This window comes from Amphiprion ocellaris, chromosome 6 (assembly GCF_022539595.1).
Source record: "Amphiprion ocellaris isolate individual 3 ecotype Okinawa chromosome 6, ASM2253959v1, whole genome shotgun sequence".
NCBI lineage: Eukaryota > Metazoa > Chordata > Actinopteri > Pomacentridae > Amphiprion > Amphiprion ocellaris.
In genome coordinates this window covers 22562603-22590062 of record NC_072771.1, presented here as the reverse complement: position 1 = coordinate 22590062, position 27460 = coordinate 22562603, and the positions used below count along the sequence as shown (strand labels likewise).

General features: G+C 40.1%; 1 protein-coding gene and 1 long non-coding RNA gene across 3 annotated transcripts in view; one reads left to right on the top strand and one right to left on the bottom strand.

The window, feature by feature from the left end:
• Positions 1-4756, top strand: part of LOC129349069 (uncharacterized) — a 33773-nt gene extending 29017 nt beyond the window's left edge. For both annotated transcript variants that reach the window (XR_008601912.1, XR_008601911.1), the window contains exon 2: positions 1787-4756. This is a non-coding gene — a long non-coding RNA (uncharacterized LOC129349069). The remainder of the gene's footprint in view (positions 1-1786) is intronic.
• Positions 4757-6949: 2193 nt separating this feature from the next.
• On the bottom strand, positions 6950-24857 carry tmem161b (transmembrane protein 161B). The gene is made up of 12 exons (XM_023261072.3): positions 24619-24857; positions 19412-19515; positions 18176-18256; positions 16601-16698; positions 16303-16459; positions 14747-14898; positions 14573-14633; positions 14318-14458; positions 12245-12358; positions 11155-11329; positions 10089-10185; positions 6950-9992 (listed from the first exon to the last, which is right to left on the bottom strand). The coding sequence occupies exons 1-12, from the start codon at positions 24619-24621 to the stop codon at positions 9697-9699; spliced, it is 1479 nt and encodes a 492-aa protein (XP_023116840.1). The 5' UTR covers positions 24622-24857; the 3' UTR covers positions 6950-9696.
• Positions 24858-27460: the final 2603 nt, after the last annotated feature.

Here is a 27460-nt window from a genome sequence, read left to right as displayed (position 1 = left end):
CTGTGGCATAATAATGTCCCGCATTAAATCTCTGGCCAGTTGAAGCACAGATATAGTGGCGGCACACTAGATATATGACATCAGGTACTTTCTACCAATCCAGTGTCAATGAAGCAAGCTAGTTTTGTGGAAATGCAGAAACAAAGGAGGGGATGTGAGGGCTACAATACAGTGGCAGACATGGCGTCACTTTTGATTCATGGGGTGCTGAAAAGCATTGAGATTGGAGGAAATCCTGGCAAGGGAGGAAAAAAAAAGCCTCTATCCTTGCTGATGCTATTTTAATTAAATAGTTGCTAGGTTACACATTGCAGAACGACAGAGGTGGGTGGTGTGGCACAGGCGCCTGGGCAAGGAGGACAGTGTGTGTGTGTGTGTGTGTGTGTGTGTGTGTGTGTGTGTGTGTGAGTGTGTGTGTGTGCGCGTGTGTGAATTCGTGTGTGTGATGAGACATGTCCCTGAACAATGAAAGCACATCCCTTTTTTCCACACCCAATCTATAATAAGGATTTCAAATGTGAGACATATTGACATGAAATACAGTGAGAGCGATTTTACGCTCTCTAAAACTCTCTCTAGCTCTCTGCCTCGCTCTCTCCCCATATTCGTCTGTCTTTTTCATTTTTCTCTCACAGATCAGAGGACGGGGGGAAGCCCCCTTTCATCTCTGTGACAGTGCTTTTCACCTCCACTGGTGACTAGTGCTCCTATTGCACACACTGGGATGCCAGACGGTGCAGAATGCCACGGGCCTGTGTGCCCTGGCAACCGCTCCTGTTTTAGATGCCCCCCTTCCCATCACACTCACGAATACACACAGACACACACCTCCTCCAGCCTCCGAGCCTTCGTCCACGACTCTGACCACACAGAGACCCAGACGGGGCACTGATGGATGGGGCTGGAGAGAGCAGAGAGTCCCTTGATGTTGGAAATAAATCTGACAAGCCCTACTGGATAAGGCCAAGCATAATCTTTCTCATTGACTTCATGCTGAAGGGTGTGTGTGTGTGTGTGTGTGTGTGTGTGTGTGTGTGTGTGTGTGTGTGTGTGTGTGTGTGTGTGTGTGTGTGTAAGGGTTTTTCTACACCATCTTCTTTATTTTCAACACCCTCCCTCATCTCCACTTCAGCCTTTCTTTTATTCTCCCCTTCTTCCCTCTATAGCAGCAGAGATAATGCCATAATTTACAGCTATGCATTGTAGAAGATGAATGATAGTTGCTTTTCTTGCTTAATATACATTCACCACTACCAGATAATAGTCTTTTTGTAGGAATAATAAAAGAAATACCTTCAAAAAGAAATTGAGCATTTTTATGTTACATTCTCCTCCTAATGTGCTAAAAGTGATATATAATTTTCAATCTTTCATTAGGAACAAAATTGATAATGATGAAAGTGTGCTACCTTTTTTTTCTATAGCTGTTCCTTTTTCATATTGTCGAGTGAAATATTGCACGATGAAAAAGTTTTCATTCCCCCCCCCATAGGTAGTCTCATGAGTGTATATGGTGCTGGCTTAAGAAAGGGGATAACACACACGCAAACACACACACACACACACACACACACACACACACACACACACACACACAAATAATTTTGCAAGCATCTTTTTGGAAAAACATCCACTTTTGATGCATATCCAGCATAAATATGTATTCCATGTCTCCGTCACAAACAGCTATTTCTCTTGCAAGTTCACACTCGCCTTGTCTCCACAGCAGATATTATAAGTAAAAGATGCTAGAGCTTCGGTATGTGTTATGTGTCTGCACTAACAGAGGCTGGGGGCCCCGGCGTTCAGGGGCCAGTTTCCCTCGGGACCACTCTAAAGGACTGCGGTGACCTTCCGACCTCCTCCTCCGGCAGGTCACAGCGAGAGGTCAGCGGGTGTTTGAAGCAACAGGGTATCAATGTGTGACCTTCTCGCAAACAAACGGGATCAAACAACAAATTTACTCCCTGAACATGGCGATGTTTTGAAATTTGCTCGGAGGATTGACAAGATTCCAAATTTTATGGAAATTACCTCATTCGTGGTTATTTAGTTTCTGAATTTGCAAACAAAATATGATATCCAGGAAGCTTTTCCAAGCCTTGCTCAAGTTTGTTTTAGAAGCACACAGTGGGAATGGTGCAACTTTCTAGTCATTAAATTGAATATATACATAGTGTGATGAATGTTTTTTGTTTTTCTTTATCAGGTCAAATCAAGCGGAGGATCATTGTAAAAATAATTAAAATAATATAGCAAACTCAAGATACAGTCAGATTGATGTTATTGTTGGAAGTGCTTCAATATCACACAACATGCCATGAAAATGAAACACAACTCAGTGGTCTATGATTGTTAATGTTTTTTAAATGTTTTCAAACATTTCTACTCCCACATGAAATATTACCACAAACAGAGTGCCTGATTATGAATATGATCTGAACTGGTGTGGAAGGAAACTATGCAGAAGCCATTCACCGTATTTAAGGTACAACCTAATTGACAGGCTTTAAAATAAATTCCTCCCTTTATCCAGAGCAATGTTCAGAATTTGCCGACTTCATTCCAATAACTTTCACAGTTCCTGGAAACAGAGCCGAGTTACATTGTCTTAATTAGGAACATAGGCTGGCTTTACAGCAATGTGTGGGAGGACCTGGAGGTTGAAGTGCTCTGTGAATGCAATGTGCATCATCACCCTAATAAAATATAACACTGAAAATTAACTCTGTTCGACCTGAGGCACGCAGAACAACAGGGTCCATGGAGGAAAATGAGGCGGGTTTCTGTTTGTGTGTATGCATGTAGATCTGTGCGTGTTTGTATAAATGCATTTGTGAGTGTTGAACCACAAAGGAAGCAATTATGGGGGGAATTTTTTTTTTTTTTTTTTTTTTACTGTATTAATTCTTTTATTGGAGTGGAAAGGAGAAAATCCCAGAGAAGAAAATGATGTGATGTAGACTGTGGCTCCTTTGTCCTTTTTTGAGCACCACATTCGCCAAAGTGCATCAAAGTGTCAGCAACTCAAACATGAAAAATGGATGAAGACTATGGTGCATTTCTCACAATTTTTCTAATAAACTGTCAATCAAACTGCTGCATGAATGACACTAATATCATATGATGCAGCATTCCATATCAAAGATCTCATCGATGCTCATTCCCCCCTTTGGCTGAGTCTGAGGCCTGTCCTCCCCTCGTATTATCACCATCATCATTTGGACATGAAAGGAGGGAAACAAGTGCTGCACCATTGCCAAGGAGAAACCTTGATCTCAGAGCATTTGCATTCGCCACCTTGTTCCACTGGATGTATGAACGAGTTACTAAGGTGCTCTCTGATTGGTCGGTGCTGAATAGCAGGCATTCTGCTAATGCTCAAAACAAGCAGTGCTCTCCCCCCTCCTCCTCCACTCACTGTCACACTCAGTTGGTGGCACTAGAGGGCAGCCCACTCTGTTAGTTGTTATTGTTTAGGAGCCATCTACAGTACAATTTGCATTAAGGGACATAGAGCTGTTTTTTTTTTTTTTTTTTTTAAAGAATATATAATTCATTTTAATTAATTCCTTGAAAGATATTACTTCTTCTGTGAGCTTAATGCTCCAGTTTTCCAACACCAAACATTAAGCTTTTACAAATTAATTTGGAATATGCCATTAAGCTTTAACTAAGGAGTTTTTCCAGCAAATCGTGGATTACATATACAAGACATGAAATATGAAATTCACTTGTCCTCAGCAAAGAAGTGTAAAAGTGAATTAAAATGCAATCTTACGATACAATATGAGCTAATTCATAATAATATATCTGGTAGCCGCCGTTAAAAAACAGGCTGTTTTAAAATTACTAATGGGCAGACCGCTGATCTTGAAGTCGCTTGAATGATGAGCTGCACTCTCACCACGATGCATTTCAGTTTAATTCTCAAATATCTCTCAAATATACTGAGAATCTGCATTAGAAATAATAGCACTAAAAATAAACTATGCTAACCGGCAAAAAGGGGGTTCACTGTTAATTTACTTTACGATTCAAAGAGAAGCAATTCATTTAAGCACCTAATGCGTGTGCACAGACACACACACACACACACACTCATACACACTGCTGAAGCAGCTATACTGTGTGTGTGTGTGTGTGTGTGTGTGTGTGTGTGTGCTATAGTTCCTATCAGGAGGCTGCTAATTAAAGGCCTACAACAATGAAGCATGGAAACCCCAAAGGAACAATGTTCATCTGAGATAAATTAATGTAAGAGCAGTGGCGATTACCACAAGGGCAGTCAGCCATTTCATATTTCCAGCACAAGGCAGCGGACCTCAAATTTTAACCATGACAAGATTTAAATGGAGTTTACATGGTGAGAGGCTTATCACAGTTTTTTTTTTCCTCTCCATTTTATCCTGCTTTGCACTGGTAACCGGTGAAAGTTTAACTAAAATTCTGCCGTAATACGGTGAAAGCTTTATCAATAACAATGATTATATGTGAACAAAGACGACCATCACTGTGTGTGTTGTTGAGGAAACATGGACAAAGTCCTCCACAGTGCTACATCTTAAATGTTGTCTGCATCTTGATTGTCTGTGTATTACAAAAATTTCCTTGTCAACAGAGAAAAAACTGAAAATCGATACTGGATGATGAATTCCTTCATGATTTTTCTGACACTATTCAAACAAAATCTTCAGTGTGGTCAATTTGCTTCTATTCTTTATTGTTCGTTATTAAACAGAACCTTCTAAATATAGTTTGAGTTTGTCTTGATTTCTGTTTCTTGGATAAATTGTGAATTGTTCCTGTATTTACTATCTTTCAATAATCTGCTTTTACCTCACTTGCCAATAAAAAAAATGCTGTTTCAAGCTTGATTTGTGTTATTACACATTTCTTTAAAAAAACAACATGATGCTTTGTGGAATTTAAAAGCAATTCTGATTATGTGCTGAATAAACTTTAACTATCATCTCCTTTTTTCCGAAAAGTCAATTTTTCAGAAAACACACTTGCATGCGGCATATAAAGACACAGATGTTCTGTGCTACCTTTTCAGCTGTTGTCATGGTAATGAAAAGATGATAATTGCATGTATTACATGTAAGACGACTGCTACATGCTGATCTCAGTCAACCAATCTGTAACTGGCACTCGGTTCAGCAGGGGAACCATTTTCTGTTTTTCTTTTCGGGCTTACAATTTGAAGCTATCGTTGTAAGGAAAGCAAAAAATTAAAAAAAGAAAATAGGTCAGGGGAGTTGAAGCAATGTAAAGTGTTCTCTTTTAGGCCATTCGTGGTACAAGGTCAGGTCAATCATGTAAGCATGGCTGCTGCTTCTCACAATCAACATGAGGATGGGATCACTCCTCTGTGTTGGACAGAAAGCCCACTATTATAGCATCACCCCTTCAGAAGCTTCTCAGTTCTCCTGACTGTGTTCGGGATGGAGGGGTGGGGGTCTCGGCTCCCCTGGCTGCTCTATGCCACTCTATGGAGAAGGAACCTCAGTGAATAGGCCCCACTCAAGAGGAATAAAGGAACCTCTCCACTGGTTTGTTTTGGAAGCTGTCTTATTGATCTGTCTACCTATGAATGAATGAATTGGCCCAGTTTTCCCGCTCATGTGGACAATGGCACTCAAGGCCTGTATTAACTGGCCTGATGTTATTCCCAGAGAATAGCGTGCATTAAGAGGAGTTTGGGAGCGTTTGTCATTCCATCCCTCTATCTACTCCACTAACCTTTCCCACAAGAATAGAGACGCCACACTAAAAAAAGCAAATCGATGGCCATTGACTGTCTCGATCAATGCCAGTTTGCACGAGGACATGTTTCATAAGAAGAGTGATGTCGAAAACACAAATACCGCATTAATGAGCACCGTCGTATAACGACTACAAAGTCTAGCGAAAGAGACAGAATTTTAAATCTTGCTTGAGGAGATGAAGGACCAAAAAGGAGCTGCTGTAAATTCAGAGAAAAGCTTTTAAGTCTAAAGCAATGATAGAACTGATCTGGAAAGAAGAATCTTATGTGCTTGAAGCTTCCAAGTGCAGATAAAGTAGTGAAGGTTTAGAAAGGGAAATCTGTGTGGAGCTGTTTTGATAACTTAGGGTGCAACGCGTGTATTTGAGGGGGAAATAAAGTATAATTCCCTTCAATTCCATAGCACAAAAATACAGAAATAAAAATCAGGTCTGCATTAAAAGCCAGGAAGATGTATAAAAACAACACCACTTTATTCAAGATATTTAACAGTTTTACACTCTCAGTATAAAACCATTTTTTTTTCATCCCTGTAAAAAAAGTTCTCATTTGCCTGTTAGATTTTTAAAAACACAGAACTACTTAAAGAAAGTGAACAATTTCGCAACACACAACATACCAAAAATTATTATTGTTCTCAACCACATTTATATGACTTCTCGGCATAATTTGGAGGGAGGAAGGTTCAACAAGCAGACAGACTGAATCAATGGGGAGACGATTTCACAAACAAGTCTTTGGTGACGAGTGTTTTTCTTGAGTCATTCTAATGTAACTGAAAGAACATCACCAAAATTCAACACTGTTACCAACTTGCTGTTATTTTGGTCATTTACAGACTTGCAAAAAAAAAGTGAATTGGATGTATTAAATATTTAAACTCAGTTTCTCTCTTTGGTCATCTGGGAACGAGAGTCGGTACAAAAAGACAATGACCAACAAATCAGAGATTTTCTACTTCTTAGGACTGTCAGAAAGCAGAAAAATGAGCTTTTTTTTCAACTAAAAACCAAAGCAAGTGGGTCCTTGCTTTAAATTTCACAGCAAATTCATATCTAAAGTGCCAATTGCATCTAAAGCTGCGTAAATGAACCCAGCTTCCTGTTGTGTTACAGCTAAAGTTGTGTATGAAGCCAGTGAGTCAGTAGAGTATAGGTATAAAATAAAAAAAGGACAAAGTAAAGAACATAATTTATTTAAGACAAAATCTAAAGCAGAAATAAATACATGAAAGACAACAATGTGTGAAATTTACTTTGTGAACCCAACAATGAATAATAAAACACTGTCAGTGGTAACAAACTGAAGAAACGGAAGCCTGATTAGGCCAATGGATTCTGAAAGTATCCCAGCTGTTCCTCAACTGACTGGATTGCTCCTTCAAAGAAAAGTTCATCTGTAACTGATTTGTCAAACACATTTTCAAAACTGATTTTTAGCCATCATGCACTCAAAAAAAAGGGGTTGTTATTAAAATTAGAAATGTTTACAGGCTTCGACATGTGTAATAAATACAAAAAAAAAGATCAATCAATAAAAAATAGTCATTAGGACAAATTAGATTTAGTTTGAGACGCAGATTAAACAGATGGTATTAGACAAGTCGAGAGTTCAAGAAGTGCAGGGGGGGGGGGGGGTGTTAAATCAGCTCACCATACAAATCATTTTCATGAAAACAATCTAGAAATTAGGCAGGATTGATACATTCATTATGTGCATATTCCTCATCGTTTAAAACAGACACAAACCAAAGCTAAGACTTTCGACATCAGGAGCTTAGAAATGTTGATATGGTGCTGCTGGACTTTGTAAAATGTGTTCTGTACAAAACTCGAGAGCTGGAATTTATAAATTACAGCTCTGTTATATATAAATGCAATAATGGGATGCCAGAGAACCCCGGGATTGTGTGATCTGTAATTAATCTGGCACCATGTACCCTACATTCCTGAATAGACTGGACAATCACATTGGCCGGTGTGTCACCAGCACAATGACTGTTTTGTGCGTACATTTGCCCACCAAAGAATTACAGTATACTAAGACACAGTAAATATGTCCTTTTGTGAATCAGACCGAGTGAGTCCCTCTTTATAAAGATGGATCTACAGAATAAAACAGAAGGCCGCAGAGTTGTAGTCCAGTTTCGAACACCAGCACACATCAGACCTACAGCCAACAGGACAGCAGGGGACACACTCACTTGGCACCATTTTAAAATCAAAACTTTCACAAATCCACAATTTAATCCATTGGAAAAAGAATAAAAAACAAAGAAAAGATTGTTCTCAAATAGGTTTAAAAGCAAGGGATAGGTAAAGGTTAAAAAATACAAAGAAAAATGGAAAGTAGAACATAAAGGCCAGTGGTTTCTCAACAGTAGCTGGCATCATCTCCTCTTGATCACAATGCCCTTTCAGATTGCAGCTAACCAACAGCAGAGATCCTATACATGCAGACAGACACACGGACACAAGCACATACGTTGAACTGAGGCCCCGCATGCTGTCCTCCCTTTGAATCATCTTTGCTGCTCAGAATTCTCCCATCGCGTCTAAAATGGCTCAGTGAAAACCAGGAAGGTTAACGATGCACATTAAAACATCACAAATCTATTGGAACGCCTTTCATTTAAATATGGAAGTTTGTCCTCTATGGCAAGTTCAGTTAGACAGATTTAAATACATCAGCTTCAAGTCAATGAGATGTCTCCTCATGAGTTTAACATCTCCTTCAGCTCCCCTGCAAGTACAGCTCTTGTTGTCCACTCTATAACCCCGGTTTGCTCACAGCTCTTCCTAACCAGCCTGGAAACACCCACAGGCTGCTTTTCCCTCCTCCTATTCCAAGAAAAGACTCACTGGTACAGACTGCAATATTTTAAGACTCTCAGACACTTCAGTGACACATTTGAGGAAAAACAGGCCAAACAAAAACCCCCGCATATTTTAAAGATTTCATTGAGAAACAAGCCTGGGGCCCAAGTATGGCAGTTATCGGTGTCCCCAAAACGGAATTAAAACAAATAAAAAGCAGAATTTTAGGCTAATATGAAGTCACATATTAGCCCCATTAAAAAAAATTAAAAATCCAGATTCAGTGATATTTTGTTTTTGTCTAAACGTAGCTTCTTTACAGTCACTGAGGAAATTAGTACAGTCATGGATACAAACTGGAATATAGCGGCTGTATGACACTTAACGTCAAGGCCCCAAACAACACGTATCCAGTCATGCTGAGTAATTCCAGGAATGGATAAATCTGTGGTGTAACTCACTGCCAACATTAGTTTAAAGGGGAATTAACCACCGCTGGAAATAGAAGGAATTTAAAAACGAGGGCAAGAGTATGAAATCAAACTCTCCAAAGAAGCTGCATTTATGGTTTTCTAAACGAAAAGATATCACAAATCTGAAGATGTTGATGGATTAAACTCATTGCACGTGCTCTCTTGTGAACAGATACCACTGATTAAACTCTCCCCATTGGCAGAACTGAGTTGAACTGCCACACAACGTTTCAACATGTAAAATTAATTGTAATCAGCATCTCAGCCTCTGTGTTTTACTTAACACCACTCAAATTTACTACAGAAACCTGGATCAGTTTTGACTAATATTCGTCTAACTCGTACTGTTTCTTGGTAAGGTTTAGAAATCTTGCTTGCCCAAATAAAAAGTGGTGGTCGTAGAAGTAAAAACAATGACAAGAGTTCACAGTCATCTGTGGAGGAAGCACTGGAAGGTGAACCAGGAGCTCTGATGATATGATCAGTCATTGTGAGGTGGTCAGAGAGATGGAGGGAGGGGAGTTTAAGAGCAGAGTCATCAGCAGGCCTCTTTTTGCCCCCACTCAGTCCTTTCTGATCGGGCCGAACATACGGCAGCACTGTGGGGGTCTCGGGTGCCACTGTTGGATTGGTGATGCTATGCCGCCATGAGATACTGATGGTAGAAGAGGCCAAAGAGGGAGGTGGAGAAGAGGCAGGCAGCGATCCACCAAGTGAAGAAGGAGAAGAGGCCCCGGAAAAGTAAGGGGGTGAAAACAGTCTTTAGACCTCCCAGAGCCACTGACAGCTGGGCTACTGATGCCCGGGGTCCTGTTTCTACGACCGAAGCTAGTGTTGGGGCCGCTGCTGGTGCTGCCTCCATCACAGAGTCAGAGTTCATTTCATAGGTGCAAGGCAGGTCTTCTTCAGGATAGACCCACCAGGAGTGACCACCTGGAATAAGTGAGGCAAAGAAAGTAAACAGCTTGAACTAATGGAAAGCAATGAGATATTATGAAGTGGAAAAAGACAGAGCAGTGGATGACTCACCTAAAGTTTTTAGCAGCAAACTTGTATGTAGCAGCATCACCAGTGGTGCCACATACTGTAGTGCGATTACACACAAGTAGTAAAAAACACGTGCAACCTAAGAGAAATGAGAGGAGAAGAGCAGCATTACATTAAGCTTTCACACAAAATGTTTAACAAGGAACGTTGCAAAACATTTGAACAAAGAATCACAGCTACAGCTTCTAAAACAATCACCACAAACATCATCTAGCGTAAGGCCACGACATAGCATGGCTCTCTGCTTACGGGCCAACGTCAGTTTTAATAATGTTATTTCTTATTGGACAAATGGCATTTATACTGATAATGATGGATCGCTGGAGGTGTCAGTTCATGCAACCATAACTTCAGTAATAAAACATGTTGGAATTACAAATCAGTCAGTATATATATATATATTTTTAACAGCACTCCAAAATAATTAAATATGATATTTTGATATTGAATGTGGTCGGTCATGATTAATCACACACTTTTTTTCTCTGCTGTAGGCTACAAATAAGCTGGAAAAGAAACATAACAAAAATCTGACACTCTCTGCTCTTGACAGCAAGTCTGTATTTCCAGTGCCACCCATTCTAACTTGGGCTGACGTATATTAACACTTGCCACTGTGCACTACAAGACGCTTGTCTGCATTAGGCTAAACTGTCAGCGCTTCTTGTTATAAAGGGAATCATAGAAACTGATCTGACTGGCCACAACCGATGCAAGTGACAAAGGCACTCATTGATTTTGTAGCCAATTTCCAAATGCACCACAGGTAGGCTGCATGACTTGTGAATAATACACGAGCACAGCTGATTGAGTTTTGTGCTCTCCTCTTTACTTCAAAACGGCAGGACCTTAGTCTTATTTTTTTTTTTAATAAGTACAGATTGACTTATTCCTAAATTTCCCCATCGCTACAACAGAAGCGAGGTGGACCCATCTACATTATCTAAGCGGTGCTCTAACTTTCAGTACTTAGAATATTATGTCACATGTGACGAGGGATACAGTTTCCATTAACGCAGGGTTGCAATCTGGATAAATATTTACTCACCATCTTCTGCAGGTCAACGGTACTTATCCGTCCCGCCTCCTTCTTCATCTGGTCCACACCTTTCTGGGCCAGGTTGAGGTAGGCCTGCAAGTGATGCCTCATCATGGCAAGCCGGAGCATACACATCAGTATGATGGCCCATAACCGCAGAGTATCATATGTCTGTTCAGTCATCCTGGCATTAATAGAAATACATGAGTAAGACAGGACAGATGAAAAGGTGTCTTCTTCCAGCCTGCAAACTCAACACATCACGCATCTGCTTCATCCCTTGGATGGTAGGCAGAGACACTGAGATAGAAAGATGGCATGAGCAGAAGAGTCTCAAATAAACAAACAAAGAAAAAGTAAGAATGGGTGAAATTGAGGAATGAAAAGATGAAAGTGGGGCACTGTAACATGAAATCAGACTTAATCGGGTTTGACCTTGATGGTCACAGTCAGTGTCGGTAAAAGAAGAAAGCGAGACACATGACACAATTCAAACTTACGTGACAAATAAAACATGCTATCTTACGAGGAAAAAACGAGATAGAAGATAGAGTGAAGAGCCTTAATTCAGGAATGACTAAGTTTGTTTACAATCTAATTTAATCCACGTAGACAATGTGTGTGTTGTTTCCAGTTTATCTACGAGCTGAATACGCTCCTCTCATCAAACCGTTGTAAATTCCATTCTCCTAACTGGTGCTGCTTTGTTTACATCCATTTTCCAGCTAAAAAGCAACAATTACTTTTATTTTCACAGCTCAACAACATCGTCAATTCCCTCTTGTTTGAGTGGCATGTAGAGGTACATCAATGACCCTGTTGTCAGATCAAGTACACGTACTTTCATTTGGATACTGATACAGAGTACCGATATGAGTAGTTTATTTGCTTATGGAGCTTACTGGTTGAAATTACTTTATGTTCCAATGAAACAAACACTACAAATAAAAAAAAAAAAAACAATTTAAAAAAATTGTTTTCACTCCAATTCATCCAGCTGCAGCACAGTTTGTGTCATATTTAAGAGTACAAGAAATGTTCCTCCAAACGTTACTGTATGGGTATGCATACTGTATACCAGCTAATTATTTTTACTCACAAAGGCACACTCTCCTTTCCCAGAGTGGGGTTCATTATGTAATCCTTGGTAATAGGCTTTACCCACAGCAGGACCATGATGAGAGGGGACAGGAAGTTGATATGAAGCAGAGTCCTACAGCAAAAACAAAGAAATAAAAACATAAATAATTAAAACAAGTCCTGCTCAAGCATTTTCTCAGAATCATCTGTGAATCAATGCAATATATAAAACTGAGTAACTTGCTAAAATCATCACTTTTTAATCTCAATTTCAAGTTAGAGAAATAAGGTTCATGTTATCAATGCAACTTTCCTTGAGAGGGGTGAGAAGATAACCACAGCACACATTTTGAAGGGCCTGGAGATAATCCCTGCTAGTGACAGGGTCTGAGGATGTAAGCTCATGACACTTAAGAGGGGGAATGGAAGAGGAGGCCATTTTGGTGAGTCTGCTATGCCAAAGTGGATTATCTGAATGCGATGTGCTCCCTGCTCTGCACCCTCTATCATGGCTGGAGACATGCCACCCAGTGGGTTCTGAAATAGAAATCTGCCGAAACTGAGGAAGTCTTCATCTAACTCACAGGGTGTTCTCTTGTATCTGACAGACTCTGAATAGTAGGAGACAAGCACCACTACACTATGGCTTCTTCATAGTCCTGAATAGAACGGTTTGATTCTTGATCACAGTTTCTGTGGCCAATTTGAGCACATCAAATATTATTAAGCCAAGATCTATCTATATATTTGACTAACCTGAATAATTTTCTATTATGACTGGAAATATGGGCTGAGCAGTGGGTCGGTGGTTAGCACTGTCACCTTGCAGTCAGAAGATCCCTGGTTTGTGTCCCAGCCTGGGTCTGGGATCTTTCTGCATGGAGTTTGCATGTTCTCCCTGTGCATGCTTCCTCCCACAGTCCAAAAACATGGTGAGAATTTATTTCTAAATTGTCCATGAATGTGAGAGTGCTTGTCTGTCTCTATATGTAGCCCTGTGATGGACTGATGACCTGTCCATGGTGTCCCCCTGCCTCTACTCTCAAATGCACGTCACTTTTGGTAAAAGTGTCTGCTAAATTAAATTGTAGAACCTCAATACAACAAAAGTGAGTGCATGCTTCTTTAGGCAGATTCCATTCTTTCATTATAAAAAAAAAAATAAAAAATTGTACATGTTCAATGATGAGAGTCTTGCACAAAATGTGGATAGATTTTCTACCCTTCTTCACAGGTAGTTCGTCTCAGCTGTTCCTTGTTGCTCTGCCAAGCACTTGAAAATTGTCATATACTGTCTTGGACTAAAATCAGGGGACACAGTTGGCAAAGTCATACTTTTTCCATTTATTTTCTTTAGAACTTTGAATGATGGTGGCAGAGTGCCAAGCTTCTTGAGAAGGGTAGTCATCTTTTCGTTTACTATTTGGGAGTAAAAACTTCAGTAACTATGTTCATCATTCTAGTCCACAGAAAACATGGTGGACCTGATATGATCCAAACAAATGTATTCTGATTTCTGAAATAAAAACGGTGTGACCTAAATTCATTAGACTTCTTTTGCACTCTGTGGTAAACTTTAGTCTTGCAAATAATACGAGGTGAGCAAAAAAATTCCAATGCAACTTCAGTCAGAATCATCTAAAAATCAGTACATTGTGGGGATCTGATCCTTGTACCCCTTCCTATCTTCATGAAGCCATGTTGCATTAGATGCAAACCAGGATGAATCAAATAAAATTGTGGTGTTCATGGGTTCTTCTATAACCGTGTTCATATATCAGACTTAATTGGAAATGATATGTAGCATCGTTATTGTTGCTGTGGTCACAAATGTACTCGCGTTTGTTGCATTCAGATTGGACTTTGGGTACAATATTTTCCATGTAGTCTACCTGTACCTTTTGTTTTTTATTACACATGAAATGTAACACATTACAAAAAAATAAAGCAACTTCTGAATATTTACTGACCAACAGTTGATTTTTAATGATTGTGAAGTCCATGTTTCAACAAATATTGGCACCTTTTCTACCATTTTTCTTAGGAGAAGGAGGAAATTAAATGTGGACAGAGATTAGTGCAGAGGACTCACTGTGTAAATTTGGCTGTGGTTAAAGTGAGTGCATCTAGATGCATCTGGGCCAATCGTAGACCAGGGAAAGTTAGAAAAGCTCCAATAAGAGAGCACAGCAAGGCCAGGATCAACTTGAAGGTGAGCTTAGATATGGGACCCCTATGAAAGAGAAAACACACAGTGAGATACTACTGTAGTTTCACGAGTCATAAAGAATTCATGACTGCAGAGAAAACAAAAATGATACTATGAGAATACTGATGTTGTGCTTACTGGGACTCCATGCCCTGGTGTTCCAGAAACTGTTGAGCGCTGTCGGAAAAGTTTGCAAAGCCTAGAAACGAAGAAACGTTCAACAGTGACTCACTCAGCGGGACCAGAAGTAAAAAAGAAAAAATGTTCCTACCATCAGGGTCATTTGTGAGAAAGGCTTGCTACAGCACTGACCTGACTCCAGACCAAACTCCAGGTAGTTTTCAGTGACTATAAGGATGGCCATGGCTTTGACAAAAAAGAAGAATGCAAAAGTAATGCAGAGTGAGCGTTCGCCTCCTTCCTCCAGCTTGAAGTAGTGGGCCGTTAGAGAGAAAAGGGTCTTACTGTGGGGACAGAGTCAAGGAAAAACATCCCAAGAAGCACACACTGATATGAAAAGCAAACTCAAACCACTGTGCAGAAATGGTATAATGTATTTTTTGTAAATCCAAGGGAAACCGGTAATTGTCCTCAATAGACCAGTACAAAAAGAAATTGTAACACACAGCTCTCCACCACACTAAATGTTGGTCCATCTTTGCAGAAGGACACAGTCTGTGCGTACTTACAGGCTCTGTGTGAACCCTCAGCTCCTTAATACCATACAAACGCTGCTACCTGGCATGTGTGAACATAGAATACGTGTTGCTTTGAAAGTGGTGCGTGCCATTGAGGTCACAACTGTATTTTACTCTTTACCGTCGCTAGTGAACTGGTTGCCGTGGAGATGAACTCGGACTCTGCAACATTTCTGGTGACAGTATGCCATTCACTCCCTTTCAGACCAATTCAAGAATGGTATTCAAGCCAGTGGATGCTTTCTTCCAATAACCCTCATTTTGTGCTGTGAAGACAGCTGCATAAACATTCACTAGATAACTTAGAGACAGCACGACGCTGAGAGGGAAATAGTAATGCTTGAGCCATCACGTAGTGGCCTACAATCGATAGACTGCCAAGTTGGCCAGTCAACATTGGCCAGAGGGGAAGATATTCTGTCACGTTGATCAGCTTCACTAAACAAATGGAAAAAAGCAAGTAAAAGCATTAAATGCATATATCTGAGAAACTCCAGTGTTCCAGTGGTATTAGTAAAAGGTTAACAGAGCAGGGCAGCTGATCTCCAGGGCAAGAGTCCTCACCATGTCATCAGAGCTGAAATGGGAAAACTGAAATCAAGTGCCCCATTAACACATATATTGGGGCGACATATTCCCTCATCTTCATCGTCCCATTTCATCAGTTCCTCGGTCTGTCCTTTTCCCGAAGCATATCAGTCTGTTGGGCTGTGGAAATTGGGCCGCCAATCTCCAGCACAGGCAGGAAATGACACACCATCTGACCGCACTGAGCCAGGCCTGACCAGGAGAACTGGAAAGATTGATCCTTTTGGTCGGTGGCAAGGATAATGTATATTATTTAACCATCATTCAGCATAGCAAAAGAGCAGGTGGAGGATAAAGGCGATGGCAGTCAAGCCGGTAGGCAGTCATTTCATAGCCTCTTACCCACATGCTGCACCTCTCTTATAGACAAAGACATAATAACCTATGACATGTTCAAAAATAATTGAAGTGTGTGGGTGGAAACCACAAAAACATGTTCTGCAGAAACCTCAATCGTTCCTGAGTCGCTGATAAGCATAACATACATGTGTTCACAGTTTAAAAGAGCAGTTTACACCACGACACAGAGGAGACTCAGAGGACAAAAGAGGAAGCGAGATGTAAATAGCAATGTAAGGATACATGACAAAGGCGAGTACTAGTAGGCACCAGACCACACTGATGTTCATCTCTCCTGAGGGGTTAGCCACACTGTAGTAGAGTTCTGTTATCAGATAGACCACAGTTGCCGCCACTGTGAAGTCCACCAGCCACTGGAACTCTGGGAAGTAGTGCAATGCTGCGGACACAAAGGGATATAACAAAATCAAATCCTTTAATAACAATATATACTATACGGTTCAAGATTTACAAAAATCAAACTAAGCAAACATTGAGGACTAAACTCTTTTTATGTGATGCACTATATGTAGATTTATACCTAATGTGTCGACTTCTGTGATACATTTCGTCTCCAGCTGTAAGTCTATGTCCTTGGGAACTGTTAGCGGCTTACTCTCTATGTGACCATTGTACTTCCTAGAAGAGGACAGAGCAGCAAAACAACAACAACTGGGGTTAGAAAAACAGAAAAGAACTAATCCTAAATATGAGTACAGTTCAAAAAATTTCAGACAAGTAACATATTTTAAATCTGCGTAGGACAATAAAAGTCACAATTATGTTGAAAAAAAAATCCATTTAGTGGACTGCATTCTAGCAAACAAAGAAAAGTGACATGAAGTTGGAGAACTAAAACTAAAACTTGCTGCCAAAACCAATTATGCCAAAACCAAATCTGCCACCCAGATAGTCATTGTGGAAGTGAGTCCAGCAGTAAAGTCCTTTCTTTATAGTGACATTCAATGCAGCTCTGGCATTCAAGTTTAATAGTTAGCATAGGTCTAGATACTTCTATTACAAAAACTACTGGACTCTGTCATGACCAAGGGGGCCAACACAAAGGCAACACTAAATCGCTAACAACAGGTGCATGGAGAGCTATTCTTTGGGTTTGAAGAACTGTCTGGTGGGCCTTCTCACTTCTGGACTTTGTTCAGCCCTGTGTGTGTGCTGAATTCATAAGGACAATACCACTGTAAGACTCTAGTGCCAAACATGCCCCGGACAGATTTCATCTCTGAGGCACCTGACAGGAAAAAAGGGGCTCAGCTCTACCCCTGACTGAGGGAGTCAGGCATTTAACAAAGGGAATGGAGCTGCATGGCACAAGCTGGCAAAGGTACAGTGGTGCATCTTTTTCTTCAAGGGATTACTGAGCATGTGGTGCTGGAGAGCGGTGACCTGCCTCATACAGGGTCAGAGAATGGACTGAACTACAAAACCACTTTAAGTTTGAGAGCTGGACACCACGCGGGACAGTAAGGATTAACTTTCAGTGGTGACTTTAATTTAAATTCACATTCAAAAGGAGAGTACAAAGGAAACGGTGCTACATTTGCGTGTTCAACACATGGTTCAACTTCCACCTGCAGCCTTAAAAAAATGAATAACAGATTTTTTTTTTTTTGTAATTACAAAGTAGTCTTGAAGGAAAATCATCCACCAGAATCAAAGCTTGACATCTGACCACTTTGAAGATATAATGCTGTTTGGGAAACTTTGATTTCAGAGTGGATGCAATCTTTTCAAACTGTCATTCCCTGAAATAGACTAAGTAGTAACGTCCCCCCAAAAAATAGGACCAACTTTCCTCACATCCACCAGACGGGACCACTTCTAAGCTGAGTTGCTCTGAGCCCCAATGAAGAGCCATAAAAGAACACAACAACAAAAACAGACTTCTATCTCCTTACTTCAAACTGGCCTTAAATGAGCCATATAAACACATCAGCTTCATCTTTTTTGTCGACATGCCTGTGGTCTCCATCCATCACAAACGTCGGCTTCTCATCTTTTTCCTCTGTGATGAAAGGGGCGTCTTTTCTACCTCCTCTGCTTTTCCAAACTACCAAACAATAGCCCCTCTTCCTTTCTGCCCTCTCTTACAACCTACCTGTCTTTCCTCTTCTGTCCTTTTTGTTTCCCAGCTAAGCTCCTCAACTCATCTTCCGTAGGGTGCTGATACCACCGCAGACTGTGAACAAAGAAAAGGAGAATCAGACTCAGACGGAGGAGGAAGGAATGAGACACAATACAGCAGATTTACAGTTGTGGACACTAAAAAAAATGGATAAAGCCCAGCTAGATTTGCTGTCCTTCTATGTAATTACCAAAATATCCAGAGTAATATGATTTATGTTGATTCTGCTGTATCGAAGCAGTAGGTAAGTAACGTGGGTCTCTTTATAAACGTAGTAAGAAATCTTATATAATCACTTGTCTGTTCATTTCCTTTTCTTGTGAGAATAACGGTATTTCACCCACAGTTAAAAGCTTAAATTGCCTTTACATCAGTCTTTAACGCACTATCAAAAGCCTCGTGAAAAATGCTCTTGTAAGTGGTGACATTAAGTCATGATTATATGAAAATGACTCAAAGCCTCAATTTGCAACATCTCAGAGCTTTATGATTCACTTCCCAACAACAACATACACATGAAATAGACATTTCTCAAAGCTTTACTTTACATCAGCCATTCTGATACACATCTAAAAAAAGCGCTCGTGAAAGGCTGTACAACGGCAAGGTTACTCATCCTTAAGGATTACGCTTGAAATAAGACCTAATTTAAGAGCATCCTTTTGAAGACAAACATTTGAGGCACCCTCCTTAACTTTGTTTAGAAGCCCTCTTGTCACAGCATCTTAAAAAGCACTCTGTGTGTTAGAGGGGATAGAAGGAGCACAGCTTGTTTTTCCCTTTGTATATTTATTTACTATGGAAAATTAATTACAAAGTATTCTGAAGGGACATGCCAGGCCTCCTGCTTAGGGCCACAGTTTTTGAAAATGTTTCAACAGTGCCCTGAAATGAAAAATGAATTAATTATTAAATGTGTTCCAATAAGCTGTTTACTGAAAAACATATGTGGCACTAATTAGAGGAAACGAGGCAGGAACTTTATTTTTTTGTGCCGTCCTCCTGGGTCATCCCAATATTTTGATGCCCTTTGGTCTGTGCAGTACGTTTTAATGATTCTTTTCTTCTGTCACCTAAATAAACATTTTGATCCCAATTGTTCTAAACGCTCTTTGAAATCAACCCCTCAGGAGGCAAGTACACTGAAGAAATTAAAATGTTAAATTTAGAGAAGCTATCTAAAACAGCATGCAAAGGATTCTACAATACCTGCCACTGCAGAGTAGCCATCTTGCAAAAGAATAATGAGGTATGATTTTCTGAATTACACTGGCCATTACCATGGTAACCACCAGCTGCACACCGATCACACCCTGTGGAAAGAGGATAGGGTTTAAACTACATTTAAATAACAATTATACATACCTTTGTAGGAAGTAATTGCACATATGAAGTATAGGTTATTCAGGCTGACACATACTGAAGCACGTCTTTTGATTGCATCCGTAGAAAGTATATATATATATATATATATATATATCTTAACTGCTGATGTTCACAAGTCAAGTTCAACACATGCTAACAGACATGTGCATGTTGATGCACATCAGAGTCTGCAGAGGCTTACAGACAAACATTCAAACTGTGCACACGTATTGGATACTTTATATGAATTCCTAAATACTTCCTTGACAATACAATGACTCGATTAGCTTTTCACAGACAGAGATGACATAATACACTTTGTCCACATGTTAATGTTAGCAGTGGAGACTATAAAGTTGCCCCAAGTAGACAAATTCTTGATCTGAGATAGTGGATGACTCTTTCCCTTAACTTAGATGTTATATTAATAATGTAAATGAAAACTCTATCTGAGGTAGATGGTTTAAATAATTCCACAGGCAGACATATGAAGAATATCCTTTCATTTAAAGTTGTCGAGATTAGGCTCCACAGCCATGATTAAAACCCAGAGTTCAAAGAATGACTCGCATTTTATTGGGAACTCAGGAGTCCATTGCTTTAGTAGCACTACTACTAGAACTACAACCATCTATTATGCCATGTCAGTTTTCTCAAATCAATTCTTATTGTTATTTTCACATTTTATCTAAAAACACTGTCCATATAATGTGACAATATCCAACTTAAAATTTAGCTACCTTGCAAAAACTGCTCGGAATGGGTTGAGGAACATGACAAAGAGCACTGGGTGTTTATCCGGCCTCCAAGCATCCCAGATCCCAAGCCAATTGAGAATTCATTGGACGTGCCAGAATAAACCGATCCACAGAGGACCCACTCTGTAACACTCATTATCCAAAGGATCTGCTACCAACATCCTGGTCCTAGACACAACAGGACACCCTCAGAGGTTCCATGATGATGCTCCTATAGGAAACTTTGGCAACACATTGAGGTTCTTCATAATACCAGGCAGGTAGTTTTAATGTTGTGGCTGATTTATGTAAGTGCTTTTACAACATTCACACCTTGACTCATGTGACTGAGCCACATGTCTACCCAATGCCCCATGCATTTTTAATTCAACAACATGGTAAACAGTATTATCTCTCCACTGTTCTGCACAACATGATAAGCCTCTTAAATTTTGTTGCCAGTGGTAGTGTCAAGGCTCCCTCCTCAGTCCCTGCCTCAGCTCCCTCCTGATCACCTCCTCCTCACCTGTCCTCCACTCACTCTCTGCAGCAGCTGGCGGCAATAACCCATCACCGTCATCAGAACTCTGGGCAGCCGTGATGCAGCACACCTGTTCTCCATCTCCCTCCATAAAAGCCAGCTCCACACGCAACACCCTGCCAGATAGTTGTTTCAGCTCCAAGCAGTTTGGTTGGCCTCTGCACGTTCTGTTTGTGTTCACCTGCAACTGAGAACTAACCTTTTCTCCTGTACCTGCAGTCTCCGCTGGTCACGCTGCCCGGGCTCCCCTGTCATTCCTGTCCACCACCAAACTCTGAACTGGCATTCACCTCTGGAGGAGGAGGTGTCTCGTCCCTGCCTGCCTCAGCCCGCTGCCCCTGCCTCTGGATATCCAGGACTGCCACAACCACTCTCTGCCACTCACCCACTCCAGCAGAGAACTAACCTGGACCGCCGGTCTCCGGTTGCCTGTCGGCCCCACTTCCAGTCCGTAGTGAGTTCCTTAGTTAGAATTTTTTCCTGGCTTTAGTTTCACGTTGATTTAGTATTAGTTTCAGTCACTCACTCCCCCTTAGTTCTTTTGCACACCTAATTTGTAGCAAAATAAATTACTTTCTGCCTGATCCCGCTGTGAGTCTGTGTGTTCTCTGCCTGGGTTCACCACTGACCGTGACAGGTAGATGTGATGACCTAATGCTGGTGGGCATGAAAATGTATACATTGTGGTTAGCTTGGTAACAGTTTAAAATTTTTCTAAACTCCTGCCACTGAAGTGGTTATTCCTTTAATAAAACAAGTTGTAGTAAGCCACCACCAGCAAAACAATTACCACTTAATATAATTGTCAGAATTAAAATAGCTAATTGTTTACGATCTCTATGGTAGCAATGGACTGACACTATTTTGATAGCATTTAATACACCAGATTAGAAAAAAATACATTTGTATTTTTAAATATATGTGCCATCTTTCAGTTTAATTTTCAGAGAATTACTTCAGCCATGACGAGTATCACATAAATGTAAATTGAACTTAGATGGTGATAAAAGATTAATATCACAGACCACAGCAATGATCAAAATATGCATTTACACTAAAATGAAGCATGCAAAAAATACAACAATGTCATAAATATAATAATAACCACAGAACATTTATATGACATAACACAAGCATGTAAGTATTTAATTCATTGTGAGTAATTTAAGCATTATCAAAACAACTACTGATTAACACTGACTAATTTTAGTAAATTTAATGATACAATATGCACTGAAAAGACACTTAACATTTGTCATGTCTGTGTGGCCATGAGCCAACACTATGGCAGGTACCCAAAGATTTAGCAGCATAAGGAGCTCAATATCAGCCCAGCACATTAGATCAATATTCACTTAGGCTTAAGGGGCCAGAATCATTCTCATCATGTTGCGCTTTTATCTACTCACTGTAGGCTAAGATCTGTGGCTTGGTTTCTCTTCGGCAATCAGTAGGAACCATTGATATCTGTACCTGCACACACTTGAGCAAAGAGGAACCAATTGGGAAATTAATCCCCAATTAATATATGTTCATCTTTGAACAGTCTTAGATCTGGGTTAGCCCTGATCTAGTGCCAGTGAATCTACACTCACCCTAAAATTATAGATTTTGAAGTCTTCAGTGTTTTCTCAATAGAATGTTTAGATTATCAATAATATTCAGCTAAACTAATCTCCCTGTTCTAACTCAAATCAGAACCTACAGAAAACACTGAAAAGTGTGAAAAACATGTAGGCTGAATTTCTGCAAAGACACTCATTTTAAAAGACATGTTTTTTGTTAGTGTAATTAGTTTGAGGTACACACAGTTGAACAGTTAACCTAACACCACACATAATGTGTGTGTGTATTATTTATGTGTCACATATGCTGCTTCTGATGTAATGTTGAACAACAAGCAAACATTTATCATAACTAACAACGCTGCATATGATACTGATAAAAGTATCTCTGACTGATGGTTAAACTCATGTTAGACTGGAGTTGGTGTAGGAGGAGGAAGTGACAGAGGAGGTGATCGGGCCAGACCTGTACATTAGACCTACATTTTGGATTGGTCATGGGGATCCCCAGTGTCACCCAGCACGGGGTAAGCTCCAAAAGCTAAAGTCAATACATCTTCTGGAGTCACATAGGGGAGAGTGGGTGCCATTTATTTGGCAATTATACTCACTCGGATGTGACGCGTGACAAAATACAACCTCTCTGACTCAAGACGTTTCTCCATGTGAGAAATGGTCATGTAATATAGGTCAGCAGCAAACACTCTTAGCTGGTGGATGCTGACCATCCACTGTGGGGGACCTGCATGGATCTCAGCCCTGGGGGAAATTGAGCCAGCATGGACTCTCTTATCTGGCCCAGTCCGCTTGACCCCCTCCACACAACTACCAAATGAAATCTGTTGGGGGTGGGAAGTGGGAGCTACAGTGATAACTACCATCCATAAGAGCTCAAATACTTCACTACTACTTTACTCATGAAACTAACTTTGAAGGAGCGAACCCCTATATTGACCTTTTGATCCCCAGTTCCATTCATCTTTGTGATTTTGCTGCATATTTATTCCTTTTCAAGCTGTAAATTCTTAAGCCACTGGATAAAAGATTACATCTTATAATATAAATACAACAGTTGTACTTAGACTGTACTAAGACACTTGATTACATCCAGGATGTTTTGAATTTCTGTGACATACTGTGCGTCGCTTTAGTTTTTCTTCAACTTCCCTCAGTATTTAACAATATATTATAACGTTGCGGTCCTAAAATAAAATGGAAATGTCCCTTCTTTGTTTGATCACCGAACCTGCTTGCTTAAGATTAGATTAGATTAGATTCACCTTTATTGTCAAAAGACTGAATAATTATACCTTTCTAGTTATAATTTCCAAATGATTACTTCTATATTCTAAAATATGTCACTGCTGTCTTTTTGGGGCTCCTCGGAATTGTTAAATTTCATAATGATCCCGTCCAGCTGATTGCTTAAATCATTTTTGCGATTATGGCATTCCGGACATCAGCTGTGTTTTGGAGAAAATGCATGAGGTGCTAGAACAAAATGACACTATCATGGAAACAATCAGACATGCCTATTCTCAGACTAGTACCTATACAAATGTAATGACAAATGCATACACGGTGCAGCTTGCAGTTATTATCAGTTAATTTCTCTCAGTAAATTAAACTTGCAAACGTTTTTGTGACAGGTGCAAAAACACTATCTGTGAAATTACAAATACTTTAAATTATTGCAACATATGAACTACACAAATCCTCTGTGGGCATCCGGAGGTCGAACGGAGCAGCTCAGGTGGGTGAAAACACCTTGACTTCTCCGAAAGGTATCCTGTTGCCAGGTGAACGGTATGCTAACTGCTAAGTAGGTGAAATTCAAACCAGCGTGTAAACCTTACCTACAACCCTTGTCTGACAAAACAAGCTAACGTGAATACTTCCAAACAATATATATGAGTGGACACCAGTTAAAGCAGCAACACTATTAACATCTCTCGATTACAGTCAACGTTCACTTGCAGCTAACGCCAGCTAAAGAGCTACACTACCCTGCCGGGTACAGGCACCTGCTCCGGCTAGCAAGCTAGGCTTCCGTTACGCCGCATCCACACTAGCATCTCCGCTGCAGACACATGCAGGGTAACAACGTAGTAGTACACATCCACATGGAAACAGATATTAACATATGATGCTCTGTCAAAGAAGAAATGAGAGAAATCGTTGCGTTCAGGTGCTCGCTGTCACACTCACCATGTTGATGCAGTGCAGCTAAAACGGACTCTACCCCGGCAACACTGAGCACCCCGAGTCGGAAATCAAGCGGCGAGGAGCACATAAGCCCTTCTTGCGATGGTTATGCACAAAATAAAGGGGTTTCTCATTCAAACTGTAACCGTATCCTTACAGAAATGGGTTACATCGTCAAAAAAAATCAATGGATTCAACCTCCGCTCCCAAGTATTTTCAACTGCAGTAGAGGTCATACTAAAACTCTGGGTAAGAAGGTGTCCTCGGATATGCCTGTATATGGAACAGCAGATAAGGAGGGTTTAAATAATCACACATCGCAAATTAAAATAATACTTCGGTTATGAAAGGCTTATATATACATGCGTGACCTGTAATTTTTAATTTGACGTAAACGTTACACAGAGTTTGTAATTTTATGCAGGCTTCAGCGGAACCGCTATACACATGCATTAGGACCGCCTCAACCGGAAAAGGGCCACCACACGTGACAGCTCGGTGGCTGCTTTAAATGTCTGACAGGAGGCGGTGGACACTTCTGTGAACAGAGGCAAACAAAGCAGTCTGTCGGGTTCTTATTCGGATAACCTGCTTCTCGGTGATTACTGAGCATATTTTCCACCAAGTGTCTGTATGGTAAAGGTATTTTTTGCACTGTACGCTGCCTCTATACTTCACTGCGGGGTCTAAAAGAAGTGTTTTTCCTTCACAAACTTCACTACTTTGACATCGTTATTATAAAGTCATTCAGTCAAAAGCAAATCAATAAAAATGTCGTAGCCCTCAGCCACGTGGAAGTAGCTAGTTGTCTTTAAATCTGCTGTCCCTAACACCAACAGAAACGTCAAAAGAGCTTGCTTTTGGTGACTGTATTGTATCATCTTCGACTACAGTTCATGGTCGCCACTGAATGAGCTTTGAATGACTGTGATTTACAAGTTACACCCTTGTTATGTCTGCTCTTAGTTTCTTTTTTTTAATCGTCCTGCTGGTTTTCTCTTTTTCTTCTTTGAGCTAAATCTCTCTGTGTGTGTGTGTGTCCAATCTAGCAGTGGCTCCACCTTAGCCATCCTGTTAATATAAACGTCTTTGCATGTGTTACTCTTTGTCATGTCCTCCCTGCATTTATGTTTAGCATTGCATGTTGCTAACTTGTTGCCTGCTTTGTCCTCTCTGTCCTCCCTCCCTGTATCTCTCTCTCAGGTATTTCTGGTTCTGAAACTGTAGGGGTTCGATCTGCAGGTCGTTTCTCTCTTCCGTGGCCAACGTAAATAAGGTAAAGTCTAATAAAACTAATGTTAAAGGTAGGTAAAGTTTTATTTTGTACAATTCTTTGTTTGATTGTAATCCTTAATCCTTGAATTTCCCTCGGATTTAGTTATCTATCTATCTATCTATCTATCTATCTATCTATCTATCTATCTATCTATCTATCTATCTATCTATCTATCTATCTATCTATCTTAATTTTTAAATTACATAGGGAAATTCACACCATGAATATCAATGTAGGGCCAAAACTTCAATATTTAAACCTAACAGGTTATTTCATAATGCCTGTCTTATTTTTCTGCTGGAAAGCACTTTGGTGCAATGGCTGTTGCTTTAAATATGCTGTATAAATAACGGTAAGTTGATCTGACACTGTTTCAATGAACAAAGACTGTCGTGCATATGAATAGCCTATGTAGCCTTATTATTAATTGTCAAGAACGAGAGTGGTTGTTACCAATCAATGAGTTGGTATTTTTCTTGAGTGGTACTGTTTTGTTTTACTTAATAGGTTACCACTACTGTTTCTGGAATGTTTCTGCTAGAGCTTTGAGTACAATTAGACACAGGGCTACTGCATTATTTTAAGCATTAACACCTAAAATGTAAACATTAATTTCAGTATTACACCAATTAAACCTGATCTTGCTATAGTAAATTCAGGACTTATAGTGTACTATAAGGTATTTTCATATTTTAGATTACTATCCCCAGCACATCAAAGAGAATTGATCAGTTTTATAATGCTACACGGAGGTAAATGAAGAGAGATCCGAAAAAATTAACCCTGAATTAGGTATTATTAGTTCACTTACAATTACTGTCAGCAACTGCAACTCGGCAACCCCTGCTGAATACAGTATAAAGTGCTTTTTCTCTTTTTCTCTCTCTTCGGTACAAGCTTTTGTTCTACATATAGATGCGTAGGTAAAGTAAGGCACACCAAGTGTCAAAACTTAATTACACCCATTTTTAAAATCATAAGAATGAGGTGCAATCTGTTTGGAGCATAGCTCACGTCCTGATCAAATTTTAGGCACAGGTGTACACAGAACATTTGTTTTTGCATCTGCATTTGTACCTGTGCATACGGAATGCCATGTACATCAACATGTGGCTATATAAGGGCTTGGCTGTATTTGCACATGCGCATATATTGGCTAAGCCCTCCTCTCTTATTGCAGGGATACCTACCCCACCCCCTTGATGCATCGTGCTAGCCCCTCATGGCACGTAGACACACACACAAATACACACACTGCAGGAGTGTACTCGCACACTGCCTCAATCTTCTCTCTTGCACATTTGCTCTGTTACAAAATACCGTCCTGCCCTGAGGCCCTAAGACATCTCTCTGCTGATTGCTGTTTACTAATGATGATGTCAGCAATGAATGCAATTAGGTTAAAGCGATGCGGTAATTCACATGAGGCAAAATAAAATACACCAAGGCCCATGAAATCTGTAAGATTTGGAAAACAGGATGTCATGTCACAAAAGTGGCTCTAAATAGATGCAGACAATGTTTTATTTCAGAATCTGGGTTATTCCATACATTTCACACTGATTTCCT